This window comes from Trichomonas vaginalis, chromosome I, assembly GCF_026262505.1.
Source record: "Trichomonas vaginalis G3 chromosome I, whole genome shotgun sequence".
NCBI lineage: Eukaryota > Parabasalia > Trichomonadida > Trichomonadidae > Trichomonas > Trichomonas vaginalis.
The window spans coordinates 14,715,850-14,733,547 of NC_067203.1; the positions used below are offsets into that span (position 1 = coordinate 14,715,850).

At 32.8% G+C, this 17,698-nt stretch overlaps 3 protein-coding genes across 3 annotated transcripts, besides 1 other annotated feature; 2 read left to right on the forward strand and 1 right to left on the reverse strand.

Annotated features, from left to right (window-relative positions):
• Positions 1-98: 98 nt before the first annotated feature.
• Positions 99-314, forward strand: TVAGG3_0987280 (uncharacterized protein; the record flags this gene model as incomplete). The annotated part of the gene is made up of 1 exon (XM_051254048.1): positions 99-314. The coding sequence occupies one exon, from the start codon at positions 99-101 to the stop codon at positions 312-314; it is 216 nt and encodes a 71-aa protein (XP_051079622.1).
• A 24-nt stretch (positions 315-338) lies between these two features.
• On the reverse strand, positions 339-575 carry TVAGG3_0987290 (N-acetylmuramoyl-l-alanine amidase family; the record flags this gene model as incomplete). The annotated part of the gene is made up of 1 exon (XM_051254049.1): positions 339-575. One exon carries the CDS (start codon positions 573-575, stop codon positions 339-341), a length of 237 nt encoding a protein of 78 aa, XP_051079623.1.
• A 3,767-nt stretch (positions 576-4,342) lies between these two features.
• Positions 4,343-16,684, forward strand: TVAGG3_0987300 (dynein heavy chain family protein family; the record flags this gene model as incomplete). Its single annotated transcript, XM_001582498.1, has 1 exon — positions 4,343-16,684. The coding sequence occupies one exon, from the start codon at positions 4,343-4,345 to the stop codon at positions 16,682-16,684; it is 12,342 nt and encodes a 4,113-aa protein (XP_001582548.1).
• Positions 16,685-17,046: 362 nt separating this feature from the next.
• Positions 17,047-17,698: part of a mobile genetic element that runs on past the window's edge.

Sequence of the window (17,698 nt, forward strand, 5' to 3'; positions counted from 1 at the left end):
GTGTTTGGCACTAAATAGTTAGTCGTCATTTATTAATAAATAAAAAATCAAAATTAAAAGATGGAAATGAATTTTTAATTTTAATGAAATAATCAACTATGGCTGCAGGTATATTTAAGAAACTGTGGGATAAAGTAAAAAGAGGAGCGAGTAAAGTTTGGGAAACATTGAAGAAGGGAGCAAATTGGATATTTAAGAATAAAGAAGCAATTAGTGACGTTGCTGAATCAATAACACCAAAAGCTGCCCCAATAAGAGAAATTTTAAATAAAGGAGAAAAAGTTTATCAAAGACTACAACCGATACTAAGATAAAAATAATATTTATTTATTTTTCCACTATCTACCTCCTATTTTATTAAGTATTCCTTCAGCTATTCCACCAATTGCGTTACCTGCTTGTGCTCCCATCGCCGGATTACCTGCTTTAGTACCTAATACTCCACCTATGATAGTTCCTGCCGTTTTCGCTACTGGTGCCAAAAAGTTTGCAACAGGTTTAATAACCTTTTTATAAACCCAACCTGCAGCTTTCTTAATTCCATCCCATAATTTTTTAAAGAATCCTGCCGCCATTTCTGATTTAATATTAATTAAAAAATATATTTCATCACTTATATTCTAATTTTTATTTAATGATAAATGAAACCGATTTTAAAAATAAATGAAACAGAGGAGGAAGAAATAAATGAAAGTGTAAATGTTCAACAAAAAATAAACGTTGTTAAACCAATTACTGAAATAAAAATTTTTTCATCTGTTGAAGAATTTAATGACTATTATGCTAATAATAAAAAATTATTTGAAGAATTGACAACATGTAAATTGAATAAAATGTTTAAAGTTGATGGATTCAAAATTTCAAAAATAAAAGGGTGGTTAGTTTGAAATCTATTCCTCAATCAAGAATCACCTCATTAATGAAAATAGATGATTTAACAAAAAGAATAGAAGAGATTGAAGAAAGAATGAATCAAATAATTGATTTCATAAATTCAAATAATCATAGTTTCAATTTCTTTTTACTCGTTTATGAGGTCTTTGATTATGACTCCGTTGATTCCATTCAGGATTTAAACAATGTTAATTTTTTTTATTTCATCATGTTTGGGCTGAGTGTAAATGTCTTACGTTTACAAAATTTTTTAAATCTTGATTTATTCAAAAACGTAAGAATAAAAACCGTAAGAATCATACATTTTTTACTTCATATGTTAAAAAAAATGATACAAAATCATTCAATATTGTATGAATTCTTACGTTTACAAAAAAAGTCACACAACCCGTCATATATACTACTTTATAACATTCAAGGAAGTTTATCTTAATATCACTTCCATCCATGACTAATTTGACAAATTCAAAATTATGAGATATAATTGCAAAACGCATGCAATAATTGTTCACTTTTTTGAATTTCAGGCATTCATCAATAATTTCATGATCACCTCCCAATAATGAAAGAACAAGACCGGTTTGTGTAATAGTATAACCCGCATATTCTCTTAAAATGGAATGAATGGTCATATAAATAAACAAAAAATATCTTGGGGAGAAGAAAGGTGCCCTACGTTGCAACATATTTGCAGCCTATATAATCAATTTATAGATTCAAAGATTATAAATTTTGCTTGCATTCCCCTAAATTTCAAAAAATTTACCAAAAAATACACATACATCCAGTGTAGGATAATTTCAATCAAAAACAATATAAAATTTTACGAATATGGTGACACCCCCTTTATAGTTTTATATAAAACGAGTTTACCGATAAACAACATGAAGAGTTGGATAGCGACGCTGATACATATAAATGAGTACTCAGATCGATTCTAAACGATTATGCAGGAACGAATATTTGTTACGATTTAACAATCATTGAAAAATTTTCCTTACTTTTGAACAAAAATGAGTAGAATTTTGTAGATAGCATACACAATATTTTACAAACAAAAGCTAATTAAATATTGGTAGTTTCGATTTGACGATAAATACTTCTTCGTATTTGTTATACTCGTCTTTCGAAATGACAAGAGAAAACTCTATTAAGAAAAGAAACTCTAATTCGAGTAAGTTCAACTCGCTAACGGGTACACCGCCGATCACTGCCCAGTCATTGTTCGTAAGACCGCGGTCGGATAAAAATTTTGACGCTATAAGAATGCTACATAAGCACAGCTTGTGAACATTGAAAGGAGTGATTATTATATGAGGTTGCTTTAATAATAATCGATCGAGTAAAATAAATGCTGAGAGGAAGCATGAACGAGACTCCTTAGACTTATTATATAAAAAAATCAAGTAGTCAGCAATCGATATCTTTGGGGGTGATAACATATTGAACCTTGTTAAGTAGGGATTTGAGAATAGAAGGAGATTGTTGCGAATAGAAGCCTCTTGGAGTGAAAAGGCAATTGTTTTAAGCATGGCTTCATTATTCAATGTCATTCCTTGATGTCTGATTGAAAAATAAAATATTGAAGAAAAAATGTCACTTTTAGATAATGAATGACCATTCGATCTATCAAATCAATAACTAACTATCTCAATTTTCTTCTTACTTAAAATGAAATCATATCTGTTTTTGATGCATAAAAGGTTTAATTAGCCAAAATCTGATTAATCAAATTTGAGAATGTATTCAAAAACAATTTTTACATCAAAATTGATGAAGGAGGTTAGTTTTGATCCACGAAAGTTGAAAAAATATAAGGAAGATGAATCTGTGCAAATTTTGTCAATCAATTTTATCTGCTATAAATTTTGTTAGAACTATTTTTTTTTGATGATTATTATGAGGAAAATATGATATAATGAACATTATTTAAATCCGAAATCCATAACTTTACAAACATCATAAAATATTTGAGATACCCAAAAAAATTGAATAATGATATGGTCTTGCATAATGATCCCAATTAACTTAATTACCAGGAAAAACCAAAGAAATGTTATGAAACTTTCTTACGAGGTTATTTTTTCAATGTGTTTATATTACAAAAAAGTTGAAACTTAAAATTGAAAACACTTCCTGACTATTTTGATTGCTCTTAGGTACTACAATTTTTTCATGGTGGAAGTAATCGACAAGATTTTTGTAACAAAAATTTCAATTTAAATAAGTGATATTGCTTTAATGGTTGAATATAAGTGTAATAATTCGATGTTCATTTTTCTACAAAAATTGATCGATTTCTCAATTAATGATCGTGAGCAGACTCATTTCGAAATTTAAAAGGATAACATATCTTGCCAGAAAATCAACAAATTATTTTGTCATTCTATTTGTAATAAACCTCTTAAACTTTATTCAAAAATTCAGGTGTCTTCAATTTTTGATGGGTTCTGAAGTCAATCAAAACTTCATAGTTTTCCAAGTTTTTTATCTGTTGATTAAAACGGAATCAATCAAATTTCGGATTGACACTCACAATTTTTTACTATTTTGAGTTTTGGGTCTATTTATTCAGTAATATCCTATATTCAATTTTAATACAGTCAAACAGGAAATCATATTGGGCCGCAAAAATCTATTTTGTAAAACATTTTCTTTTTCCATAAATCGATCTTTTTCTATAGACAGTTTAATTTACTTCTCATATCCTCCAAATTGGTGCTTGGTTTTCCACTGTCAACAAGTTTCTAAACTGTAAAGAAAATTTCTAAATTGACGATTCAGACTAACAAAATATTCCTTTCTCAAAGCCGGCATTATTTATAACATAATGAAAAATAATTTCAAATTTACATATTATTGAGTATTGAATTACTTTGCATGACAGCTACTTTCAGCCCACAATACAATAATTCACAGCATATATAGGAATAATTAATTACTAAATGTTTCGAAATACCATGTCATTTCGAACTGATAAGCTCAATTATAAATTTTTCTCAGCTACATGAATTTTGTTTTCCGTATATATATATTTCGCAAAATGCAAGTTTCTCCTAATAGATTTAGACATAAATCTCATTTTATTTTAAAATGAATTATGTTTATTGTAATTGTGATTACAACTAAATCAAATACTCAATGGAATGAAAAAGATATTCACACCCTGAATGAGAAAGAAATTTGGCCTTTTTTTCAAAGTTTTGAATTTATTGATGTATGCTGATTATAATATTATAACACTTGGGTAAACAATCAAAATTTCGATAAATCTAGGGTTTATGCAGGTCGGAAATACAACATGATATAGAAATTATGATTGAATTAGCATTTTTGAGCAAATTGGTATAATTTTTATTGTTACATTATAACAGGTATAATTATTTCACATGCAATTTTAGCATATCCTAAATGTATCAAGATTTTTTATAAAAAAACGTGTTTTACAATGTTCGCGAGAGGGAGATTTCAGCGAGGAAAATCTCGCCTCATTGAAAGAGAAGAGAAAATGAACGAAGAAAAGATTTTAAACAAGAGTCTTAAGAAGACTATACCGGAAGAAACCATTAAAACTCCAGTTATTGGTGAATGGAGTTTAAATCCGAAAGTTGAAGCAAAAGATCCTCGACTTATAGAACATCTTACAGCACAATCGCAACTTAAACAACCAAGAATTTCATATCCATCTCAAGCGCAGACGCCTGAAACGTATCAGCCTTCACAAAGAGAGAAAGAAAAGCGTAATTTAGTATCATCAATGAGTTTAAGATCAACACATACATTTAAAATACAAACACCAAATATGAATTCGCCTGCAAAAGTCATGCCAGAACCAAAAATTGATTTTCCTGAAGGAAAAACAACTACAAATTTGCAAGAAATTCTTCGATCTAAGTTTGTCTCGCCGGCAGAACCACTTCCTCCTTTACAAGATCCAGATTCAATAACTGATACCAAATTTTTGCCTCTTGAATACTTCGATGATTTATCATGTGCACAATTTGATATACCTGAATTAATGAAAGATCCTCGAGCTGTATCGAAATTTACTGATTTCAATGGACAAACTAAATGGTTACCTTGCAAAGTTATAGATTTTAATGAAGAAACTCAATTATTTACAATACAATGGGAACCAAAAGAAAAAGGAAAGGTTAAGGAAAAGAAAGTTCCTCGTTTTAACATCAGATTCCTTCGTGAAGATCCTGATAAATTTGAAGAACGTGTAAAAGTCGCTAGACACGCTTGTACAATTTACGAAGCAACTATTAGGTTTAATACTCGTGTTTCTTTAATGCCAACGAAAGAATTACCAGATTTACCGCAAAATGCAGTTGATGGAATTCTTAAACGTCTATCAACGGATATTCAAGACAAAGGAAATTCAATTATCGAAGAACAGATCAAACCTGACTTTAAACTGTTAAATAACAAGCTTAATTTTATTAATGAAATTAATCATAATCCTTTAGTTCCAAATCGTGAAGAATTCATGTTACTTGAAGAAGAACCACCAAAAGTACCAGAATCTGGTCTCGTTACAACAATTTCATCGTTTGCAAAGGCACAACAGTATATCAAAGATAATTTATTATATGGTGATGCAGTTATAATGAACGGATTGTTCTCTATATGGGATATATTCCAAGTTTCACGTTCAAGAAGCCTTATTCTCGATAATTTCAACAAAGTATTAGCATTAGAAGATTTTATTACTCGCCAATATACATTTCTTGGCTCCCAGTCAGTTGAAATTCGTACAGCAATAGAGAAACGCCTGAAAGACGTCTTCGCAAAGATAGAAAAACCATTAGATCAGAAAAGTGTCGATGAAAAATCAAAAGACGATAAAAATAAAGAAGAAAAACCAAAAATTGACAAACAAGAGATCAATCGACGCAATTCTCTTATGGTTGGTGTAACTCAGCGCATGATGCACACCATGTTATTAGATATAACATCGAATACATTAACGAGATATCTTGAATTATTTAAACCAAAAGATGTAACAGATAGAGATTACCATGCTTTGTTCTTTATTGATTTATATTATGCTCCTGACAACAAACTAGAGTTCATGCCAACACCGGAAACATTCCAAGACCAAGTAATGTCATTACTAGCTCAAGTTGAAACAACAATTACCGAATTACCTTTATTTACATCGATGAAAGGCGAACCATTAAAGATCAAATTCATTGATTGTTTGGACAGTATCGCTGAAGCCAAATCATCATTGATTGAAATGTTGAAAGGTTTGTTTTCTCAGTTAAATGAGTTTATTAACAGTTACAGATATCTTGAGAAGTATTTATCATTAGATCCCGATGATTACGCATATGATTTCGATCCATCACATACGAGAACACTTGAAGAATACAAAGTACATCTTGATGATTTCAAAGACAGAATTGCTGATCTTAAAAAGAAAATGAAACCATATTATAATGCTGGAATTTTCAGAGTAATGACTGCTTCTTTCAAACAAATGACAATTAATCATTTGGAGAATCTCCAGAAGTCTTATTTGTCTTTGATTAACAAGTACATGATACAAACTGTTAATTCATTAAACAACGAGTTTACATCAATCAAAGTTGAACTCCAAAAATCTCCAAATACTCCTGAAGAACTCGCAGAACTAAGAAAATATTTGAACACAGTTATTGAAAATAAAAAGACAAGACAATATAAAATTGAAAGGATAAAGAATGAATTCCAATTCTTGGAAGACTACAGATTTGAAACAAGTGATTCTGATTTCCATTACATTTATAAAGCTTATAATATGCCTGTTGTAACTAACCAAAGAATTGATGAAACAGAGAAAATGATAACAGAAGCAAGAATTAAGATGATTAAAGAATTGAAGAATAACCAGAAACAGCTTGAAAACGATGCATTGGCAATATCAGAAACATTAACAACATTCATTGCTAAATACAATGATTTAGAATATACATCAGAAGCTGTTGAAAAGATCAATGCAATTTCATTCCAATTGAAACATCTCCAGGAATTGCAACAAACTTACAACAAACATGAAAAACTATTCGAATTCGAACCAAATGCTTGCAGAATATTAATCAAGTTAGGTGACGAATTCACACCATTGCATCAGCTATGGAATATTGCTAATGACTGGGTCATGAACTATCAAAGTTGGTTGGATACTCCTTTCCATCAAATAAGAGCCGACCAAATAACTTTGTTTGTTAATCACGCGTCAAAACAATTGTCAAAACTAAAGAAAGAATTGACAAATCAACCTGTCTTATTGACAAGAGTTGTTGCTCCTTTGATACAGCAAATAGAAGGCTTCAAGAAGAGATTACCATTAATCACAAAACTCAGACACCAAGGCATCAAAAGACAGCATTGGGACAAGATTTCGCAAATTACTGGTTTCGAAGTCAAACCAACTGTCGAAACATCGTTGAGTACTTTCTTGCAGTACAAGTTGGAAGAATGGGATGCACAGATATCAGATATTGCTAATGTTGCTGCCCAAGAATACAACATCGAAGCAGCTCTTGATAAAATGGATGCTGAACTTAGAACAACACAATTTGTTACTGTTCAATTCAGAAATTCTGGTCATTTCATTTTACAACAAGTTGATGATTTGTTGATGTTGATTGATGACCAATTAGTTGCTACGCAATCAATGCTTGCAAGTCCTTTCATAACACAAGTTAAAGATCAAGCGAATGAAAGAATTGCTTTCTTGAGAAAATCTCGTGCAATGATTGAAGCATGGATGAAATGCCAAACAGCATGGTTATATCTACAACCAATCTTTGCAGGAACATCTATAGGACAGAAACTAAAAACAGAGGCAAGTTATTGGGCAATATGCAACACAATTTGGTCTAAAATCATGACAATGGCTCATAACCATCCAAACTTTTACACAATAATGCAAAGAGATGAATTAATGGAACAACTCGTCGAATGCTCAACAAAACTCGAAAAGGTTGTTTTAGGATTGACACAATTCTTAGAGCAAAAGCGAGTTGCATTTCCAAGATTCTTCTTCATATCAAACGATGAATTGGTTTACATTTTGTCACATACAGCTGAATTCGACAAAATCCAGGATTCCATGCCAAAAATCTTCGAATATGTTCATGGATTTAAGAGAACGAATGAAAACGCAATCTTAGAAATCAATGATTCTACAGGTGAATCACTTAAACTCGTTCAACAAGTTGATACAATGAACAAAGAAATCGAAGATTGGCTCAATTATCTTGATGATGAAATCCATGTAACACTCAAAGATCAAATGAAGGCAGCAATTTCCAATTATTCAAAGAAACCAAGAGAACAGTGGATCTTGGATTATCCTGCACAAGTTATTATGGTTGTCAACCAGATCTTGTTCACACAATCAATAACCAATGCACTTAAACAACACAGATTTAAAGGTTTGAATTTAGTTCTTCCAAAATTCAAAGAAAACTTCCAAACTTTGTCAAAATTTGTAAAAGAAGAACATACACCACAAGAACGCATTTTATTGAGTTCAATACTTACATCAGAAGTACATAACAGAGATAAACTTGAAGAACTTATTGATAATGAAATCAATGATGTCGATGCATTCCTTTGGATCCAACAATTGAGATATTATTCAGAAGATGACTTGATCATTGTTAAATCATTGAATAACTCATTTGAATACACTTATGAATACGTTGGCAATTCACCACGATTAGTATTAACTCCTTTAACAGATAGATGTTACCAAACAATGCTTTCTGCAATGAAAATGTTCTTGGGAGCTTCTCCAATTGGTCCTGCAGGTACAGGAAAAACAGAGACAATCAGAAACCTTGCGAAAGCACTTGGAAGACCATGCATTGTCTATAACTGTTCAGAAGAAGTTGGTCCTGAAATCATGTCACAGTTCTTGGCAGGAATTAGTGGGTCAGGTGCTTGGGCATGTTTCGATGAATTCAACAGAATTAACATTGAAGTTTTGTCAATTATTGGTCAACAAATCAAGACAATACAAAACGCAATGGCAGCTGTTGATGACACATTCCTGTTAGATACAAGAGAAATAACAATCAACAGGAACTTGGGTATAACAATCACATTAAATCCAGGTTATGCAGGTCGTTCTCAACTCCCTGACAACATTAAATTGTTGTTTAGAACAATTGTTATGATTGAACCTGATTATCAACACATTTCGGAGATTATTTTGCTTTCTGGAGGCTTTGATGCAGCTAACAAGATTTCCAAGGAAGTAACAGCTGTTTTCAAACTCGGAAAGCTTATGTTGAACAAATCAAATCAATATGATTGGGGATTGAGACAAATGAAGGCAATTTTAACAACAGGAATCAACGAATTGCACAAGAAAGGAGCAGAAACAGAAGAAGATAAAGAAACAATCATTTTAAGAGCTATCAAAGATTGCACATTACCAAGATTACTTGCTGATGATACCCCTATCTTTAACAATATTTTAAGAGATGTTTTCCCGAACATTAAGGATGAATCAACAGCTCCTGAAGATTTCATCAAGAAAGTTGAAGGCGCAATGGAAAAGATGAATCTTTCAAAGAACGAGAAACTCATCAACAAGATCTACGAGTTGTATTACATATTACAAGTAAGACATGGCTTGATCTTAGTTGGTGGAACATTGAGTGGAAAATCAACCTCATGGAAAGTTCTTCAAAAAGCTTTCGAAGATGATCCAAATCCAATTTTAATTGATTGTTTGAATCCGAAATCAGTTTCTATTACAGAGATGTATGGTTTATACAATCCAGCAACCTCAGAATGGAAGGATGGTATTGTATCTAGATTATTGAGAAACTGCTGGTTTGCTGAAAGAAAACAGCCTCATTTAATCATCGCTGATGGTCCAATTGATGCTGTTTGGATTGAATCAATGAATACTTTGTTGGATGATAACAAATTATTGTGTCTTCCAAACAACGAAAGAATTCCTTTGGATTCAAAAACAAAGATGTTGTTTGAAGTTGATAATTTGATCAATGCAACACCAGCAACTGTTTCTCGTTGTGGTTTGATTTATTTCGATCAAGTCTCCATCAAATGGCAAGATTTAATTGATGGATGGTGCAACAAACACGACCAGTTTCCAGATGTTATCAAAATAATCAAATCACAAGCAGAAATTTACATGAATTCCTATGTCCAATTCATATCAACTGATGTGAAAACAGTTATTAGAATCACTCCTAACATTGCTGTTTCGAACTTTTTGAAGTTACTCGATTGCTTCATGCCATTGTTATCTAAACCAGCGAAAGATGATATGGATGATGACGATTTACCATCAGGAAACAGAGATAGAATTGATTCTAACATTTATTATTCACATTTTACAATGTCAACAAGTGAAAGAATTCCTTACATAGAAGTTGACAACAGAGAAATCATCTTTGAGAGAATATTCCAGTTCTGCATGACATGGGCTTTCGGAAGTTTCTTGGATGAAGATGGAAGAAATGCTTTCGATCATTTCGTCAGAAACATTGCCGAAACAAACAATTCAAGATGTATTTATCCACAACGTGGATCTGTCTTTGATTATTTCGCTGATCTCACGAAATATTCATGGATTCCATGGTTGGATAATGTCACAAACATGAACTTTACTGACCAAGAAAACTTAGATCACCAAGTTGTTCCAACAAACGAAATTGCATCAACATTTTTCCTTTCGAGGTTACTTGTTGCGAACTACAAAAACACTTTGATACAAGGCCCAGAATCAGGCAAATCTCTGATAATGAATACACTTCAAACAAAGTTCTTCAACAAACAACCTTATATCACAGGTAAATTCGATTGTTCTGCCATAACAACTCCGAAGATGTTTATGGATTTCACATCACAATACATGCATAAACAACAAGGAATTTATGGTCCTTTACCTGGCGATAAACTTGTTTTCTTCATTGATAATTTGGCATCAATAGAACCTGATGGATTCTTGACACAACCTGCCATTGAACTCATGAGAGAACTTGTGACTTATGGAGGTTGGCATTACACATCAGAGTTCAGTGAATTAATTGGTTACACTTTGTTAATTTCCACACAAATGAAAGGCAGTGGAAGATATGCAATTTCACCAAGATTTATTCGCAATTTCTTCTACATTTACCAGCCGAAATATACCAAACCAACAATCCAATCAATTGTTTTGACAATGTATCAGAAGAACTTGTCCAAATTCATTCAATCAGTTCACGACATCACAAAGAATGTTGTTGCATGTGTTACAGAAATTGTTGATCAATGCCATGATCAAATGCTTCCTATTCCTTCCAAACCACATTATAACTTCAATCTGAGAACAATCATGAGAATCCTCAAAGGAATATTACTCGTTGGAACAATGAATATCAAGAATGATGTTGATTTCATCAGATTATTCTATCATGAAATGTATAGAGAAATCTATGATAGATTGAATACAACAGATGATAGAGAATGGTTCAATAAAAACGTTGTTGAATCATGCTTGAAACACTTCAAGATCCAATACAGTGCTATCAATGGCCAGAACTTCTTGATGTTCAACAATTTCTCAGATGCGACACAAATTTACAAAGAAGTCAAACAGAAACCAGACCAAGTCTTGGCTTATTGTGCTTCGATGTTGGAAGAACACAACAGATCAGCAAGCCAACAATTAAACATGACTTTGTTCCACGAAGCTGTTGAACACATTTCAGCTTTATCAAGAGCAACAACTTTAGTAAGAGGACATTGTTTACTTGTTGGAATGAAAGGATCTTGGAGAAGATCATTAACAAAATTAATGCTTCATATTGAAAATATCGACCAATTCTCTATTTCAGTTACAAAAGGATATGGACTTAGTGAATGGCACGAAGACATGAAGAGATTGATCAAGAAATGTTGTACACACGATGAAGTTACAGGATTCATTATAACAGATGCACAAATACTGATGAGAGAACAATTAGAAGACTTAGAAAATCTGATGTTATATGGAGAAATTCCTCGTCTTTACGAACGTGATGAATTCGAGATATTAAAGAGTGAAATTGCTGCAACAGAAGTTGCTGTTGATTGTGATTATCATGAATTAATGAGAAGAAGAGTTTGCAACAACTTACATATCTTTTTGATTGTTTCTCCATTTGGAAAAGTCTTCCATGACATCATGTTGTCTTTCCAAGTAATAAGAAATGAATGCATTGTTGATTGGATCATTCCATGGTCTGATTCAGCTCTTGAAACAATTGCACAAGATTCTTTGGGATCTAACTCTGTTGGTTCTCCTGATGTTGTTCATTCTGTTGTTTCTACTTGTGTCGAAATCCATAAATGTGTTGAACAAGAAGCAAGAAACTTCATTGAAGAAACAGGACAAGTTGTTTCTATTACTCCCTCTTTGTACTTCTTCTTGTTGAAGATTTTCCATAAGAAACTCAAAATCAAACAAAGAGAAAATGCTGAGAAAGCAAGAGATTACGAAAATGGTGTCTCCAAGATCAAATTAACTGGACAAATGATTGGTGAAATGACAGAAAAACACGACCACGACATTCCTGAATTAGATAGAATGAGTAAAGACATGGAAAAGCTCGTCCAAGAATTAACAATTTCAAAGGATGAAGCTGAGAAGAGCCGAGAAGTTGTCAAACAACAAAGTTTAGTTGCAGAAAAGAATGCTTCCGAAGCAAACAAAGCAAACAAAATTGCTCAGGAACAACTCAAACTTGCACAACCTTTGTTATCTGATGCACAAGCTGCTGTCATGAAACTCGACAAAGATTCTTTGGTTTCTATCAAGAAATTACATGCTCCTTCAACAGGAATGAGAGATACATTTGATGCAATTTGTATCATGTTCAACAGAAATCCAAAAAAGGTTGATAACCCGTCAACAGGATTACGTGAAGATGACTATTGGCCAGAGACAATTGCTTTGCTTAATGATGTTCAATTTGTTAAAAACGTAACTAATTTCAAGGTGGAAAGATTGACTCAAGACCAAATAAACAAATTGAAGAAATATGTTCCTAAAGAGAAACCGGCGAGAATGGAGAAACTTCGAGCAGCAAATGCATCTTTCCAAGCTGTTGCTGCTTTGTATGAATGGGTTTGTGCTTCATTTGATTACTGGCATGTTTACCAAGAAATTTTACCAAAACAAAAGATGGCTGAAGAAGCAGAAAGATTGTTACAAGAAACTAACGCACAATTAACAGAAAGCAGAGATCATTTGGAAGAAATCGAAGCCCACTTGAAGGATATGCAGACGAAATTATCTGATACTCAATTGCAAGAGAAAGAACTTACAAATACTGTTAAAGATACAGAAGCAAGACTTGCAAGAGCAAGAAAATTAGTTTCAGGACTTACAAATGAAAGTACAAGATGGGATGAGAAAGCAACTAAACTTAGAAATGGCGCTAAATTCATTTTAGGTGATACAATATTGATTTCAGCCATTTTGGTTTATCTTGGAGCTTTCTCTCCTTCCTACAGAGCGAAATTAGTCCAGAAATGGAAAGAATTTTTGTCTAAACACGCTATCAAATACTCAGAAGACTTCTCTATTGTTGATGCACTTGGAACAGACATAACAATAAGAGATTGGATTATTAAAGGACTTCCTAATGACCAGCAATCAATTGAAAACGCATTGATCATCACAGAAAATGATGTTTCAATTCCTCTTTTGATTGATCCACAGAATTCAGGTTTGAAATGGTTGCGTGAAAACTACAGAGAAAACTTGAGAGTTTTGAGAGTTGACCAGCCAGATTTCATGCAATCTCTTTGCGCCGCTGTTTCTCAAGGACAACAAGTAATCATTGAAAATGTTGCTACAGAATTGGATCCTTCAATTGCTCCTATTCTCAACAGAGAAATCGCAACTGTTGACAACAAGAAACAGATTGTTCTGGGTGGAGATATAATCTCATACAATACAAACTTCAGATTGTATTTGACGACACAAAATCCATCACCACAATTCTCTCCAGAAGTTTGTTCAACTTGTTTGTTGATTAACTTCAGAGCGACAAGAGACGGATTGACTGATTTGCTCTTGAACACAATGATTGAAGTTGAGAAATCGGATTTGGATAAGAAGAGAATCCAACTCATGGAATCAAATGCAGAAAACATCGCAAAACTCAATGAAACCGAACTTGAAATTCTCAAAATTGTTTCAGATTCAGAAGGAAAAGATATTTTGGCAGATGATTCTGCGATAGAAACACTAAGTGTTGCAAAGAAGACAGCACAGAATATTACCTTGCAGATATCAGCATCAGAAAAGACAGAACAACAAATTTCTCAGTTCAAGAAACACTATTTGCCTGTTGTTGAAAGAGCAACAATATTGTATTTCTGTGCAGCAGATTTCTGCAAGATTGATCCAATGTATCAATTCTCTCTTAAGTGGTTCGATAAGACATTTAGAGATGCTCTTTCCAAAGCAAACCATCCAAGTGATCATCTCCAACAAATACATGCTTTCACAAGAGCAATTCAAAGAACTGTTTTCACAAGAATTTCTTTGAGTTTGTTCAACAGACACAAACTTTTGTATTCAACTTTGGCAGCAATAAGAGTTCTAGAAGCAGACAACAAGATAACTCCTGAAGAGATCTCTGCTTTGCTTGCTTTGGCTCCTGTCATTGAGAAATCCCCAATCAAATGGATGACAGATGATAGATGGGGATATTTGAGAGCTCTTGAAAACGTAAACCAAGCATTTAAAGGAATAATTGGCTCAATCAGAGCAAACGAGTTCGCATGGGAGAGGTACTGCAACTTGCCACAACCAGAAAAGGAACAATTCCCAACTAAAGAACAATTAACTCCTTTCCAGAGAACAATTCTGTTGAAATACCTTAGATTGGACAGAACACAAGCAGTTTTGACAAAATTCGTTACAGATGTTCTCGGATTAGAGATATCCAGTGTTCCTATTTCATCAATGCAGTCTATCCTCAAAGACGCTAATTCTCAAGAACCAATTATCTTCGTCGCATCTCCAGGAACTGATCCAACAGAAGATATCCAAAATGCTTTGGAAGCAATGGATTCAACGAGATATCTCAAGTATTACTCACTCGGAAGAGGTCGTGGACCAGCTGCTGAAGCTTTGATACAGAAGTGTGCATTAGAAGGATACATTCTGTTGTTGCAGAACTGTCATTTGTCATTGAGTTGGATGCCAAGAGTTGAATTCGTTCTTTCAACAATACAAAAGAAGAATTTGCATCCAAACTTCAGATTACTTTGCGTTACTTCAAGTGTTCCTAATTTCCCAATTGGTTTATTGTTCATGTCACAGAAAGTCATCTACGAAACAGCTTCAGGATTCAAGAACAACATGCTTAGATTGTTCAACTCTCTGAATGAGGCTGAATACACAACAAGTGGAGATCATACTGTTGCAAAACAATTATTATTCCATCTTTGTTTCTTCCATTCAGTTGTAGTTGAAAGACTACAATTCGGATCTCTTGGTTGGAATAATCCTTATAGTTTCTCTTTCTCTGATTTCGCAATTTCCAAGCATCAGTTACAAACATTGATGTCGGAGACAAGAACAGCTACTTTGCCTTTGGAACATTTCGTTTTCTTGTTGAGCGAAATGAACTACGGAGGCTCTGTAACAGATGAATGGGATAGAAGAACACTTGATTGCCTTGCAAACAAGTATTTCAATGAAGGAATAACTGCAACAAATTACCAGCTCTGCGAACAATTGAAGATTCCTCCTTTCACATCAAGTTTGAAGCAAACAATTGCTGCAATTACAGATTGGAAGGATGAAGCAGATGGACCGCTTGTTGGACTTAGTAACAATGCAGTTCAAGTCACAAAAAAGAGAAGAGCGACGAAGCTTTTCAACAATCTTCTTGAACTTCAACCTGTAACAACAGCAATTAATGTTGTTAAACAAAATGATTCAAGATTGCAGAGAATCACTGAAATCTCTTCACAGATTCCTCCATTGTTCAACGAAACAGCTGTAAAGAAGAGAATAGAAGCAGAAGATCAAACAATTGAAGCTGTTATTTCTCATGAAGTCTCAAAGTTCACAATTTTGATCGAAACAATCAACAGAAATCTTTCAATTCTCAAAGATGCATTGAACGGAACAATTCTTTTGGATGATGCTTATGAAGTAATTCTCAAGAGTATCTTACTTAACAGAGTTCCAGAGAGATGGCTGAATGTTTCATTCCCAAGTATCTCGAACTTAAATGATTACATCAATGATTTAAGAAACAGAGTTTTCTTCATTGATAACTGGATAAGAAATGGAAGTCCATTGGTTTACAAGATTGGAGCTTTCTTCAGACCGGAAGAGTTCCTCATGGCTTTGCTCCAGAAGTATGCACATACTCACAATGTTCCATTGCAATCACTTGGCTGGATGACAACTCCTTTGGACATTGCACAACAACAAAGAATGACAGATCCACCCGAAGAAGGAATTTACATCGATGGAATCTTCATCGAAGGAGCTCGTTGGGATTTCGCAAAAGACCAGCTTGCAGAGTGTGGAACTGCTGATAAGAAGAACAGTTTACCTGTTATCCACATTAAACCTGCACAGCTTCCATTACCTTATAAAATGGAAGTTACTTACGAATGCCCTGTTTTCAGGACACAACAACGCGGAAGCCAGTCAATCGACAGCCCAGGATACGTTTTCTCACTATTCCTTGCTACAAAGGCAAGACCAGAGCATTGGATAGAAGGATCTGTATCTGGCTTCCTTAACTCCAAATAATTTTATATAATTTTTATTTTGTTTATTAAATACTATTTATGTAATTGTTCATTATTTTTACCTACTTGTTTTTTCATTGTTTAATATGTTCTTTTCACTTAAAATATTTGCAATTATTAATTTTTAGAAATTAATTTAATGTTTATAGTCATTTCGTACATTAAAAACTATATATCTTTCATAGGTGATTGTATATAGATTCTCTCTTATTGCTCAAGATTTGTTCAAATCAGTATTTAGCCAAATTTCATTTATCTAAATTTAGAAACATACTATACACGGGGCACACTCATTTTATGCCCAACAATCTCTTAATGTAATTCGGATTGTAAAAAAAAATTTCATCTACCGTAAACAGAAAAGAGATTGGGACAAAGTTGCAATTCGGCACTTTTTGTAAAAAAATGGGGTCATACTCATAATGAATAGAGATTTATAGCCAAGTCTTGATATCATGCAGGGAGAATATACATAGATAAGCAATTATATTTTATAGTAGTAGTATTCAGAAATTCTTACAATTTACAATACAATTTTCAAAAATGGATAAAGACTTATAGCCAAGTCTTGATATCATGCAGGGAGAATATACATAGATAAGCAATTATATTTTATAGTAGTAGTATTCAGAAATTCTTACAATTTACAATACAATTTTCAAAAATGGATAAAGACTTATAGCCAAGTCTTGATATCATGCAGGGAGAATATACATAGATAAGCAATTATATTTTATAGTAGTAGTATTCAGAAATTCTTACAATTTACAATACAATTTTCAAAAATGGATAAAGACTAATAGCCAAGTCTTGATATCATGCAGGGAGAATATACATAGATAAGCAATTATATTTTATAGTAGTAGTATTCAGAAATTCTTACAATTTACAATACAATTTTCAAAAATGGATAAAGACTAATAGCCAAGTCTTGATATCATGCAGGGAGAATATACATAGATAAGCAATTATATTTTATAGTAGTAGTATTCAGAAATTCTTACAATTTACAATA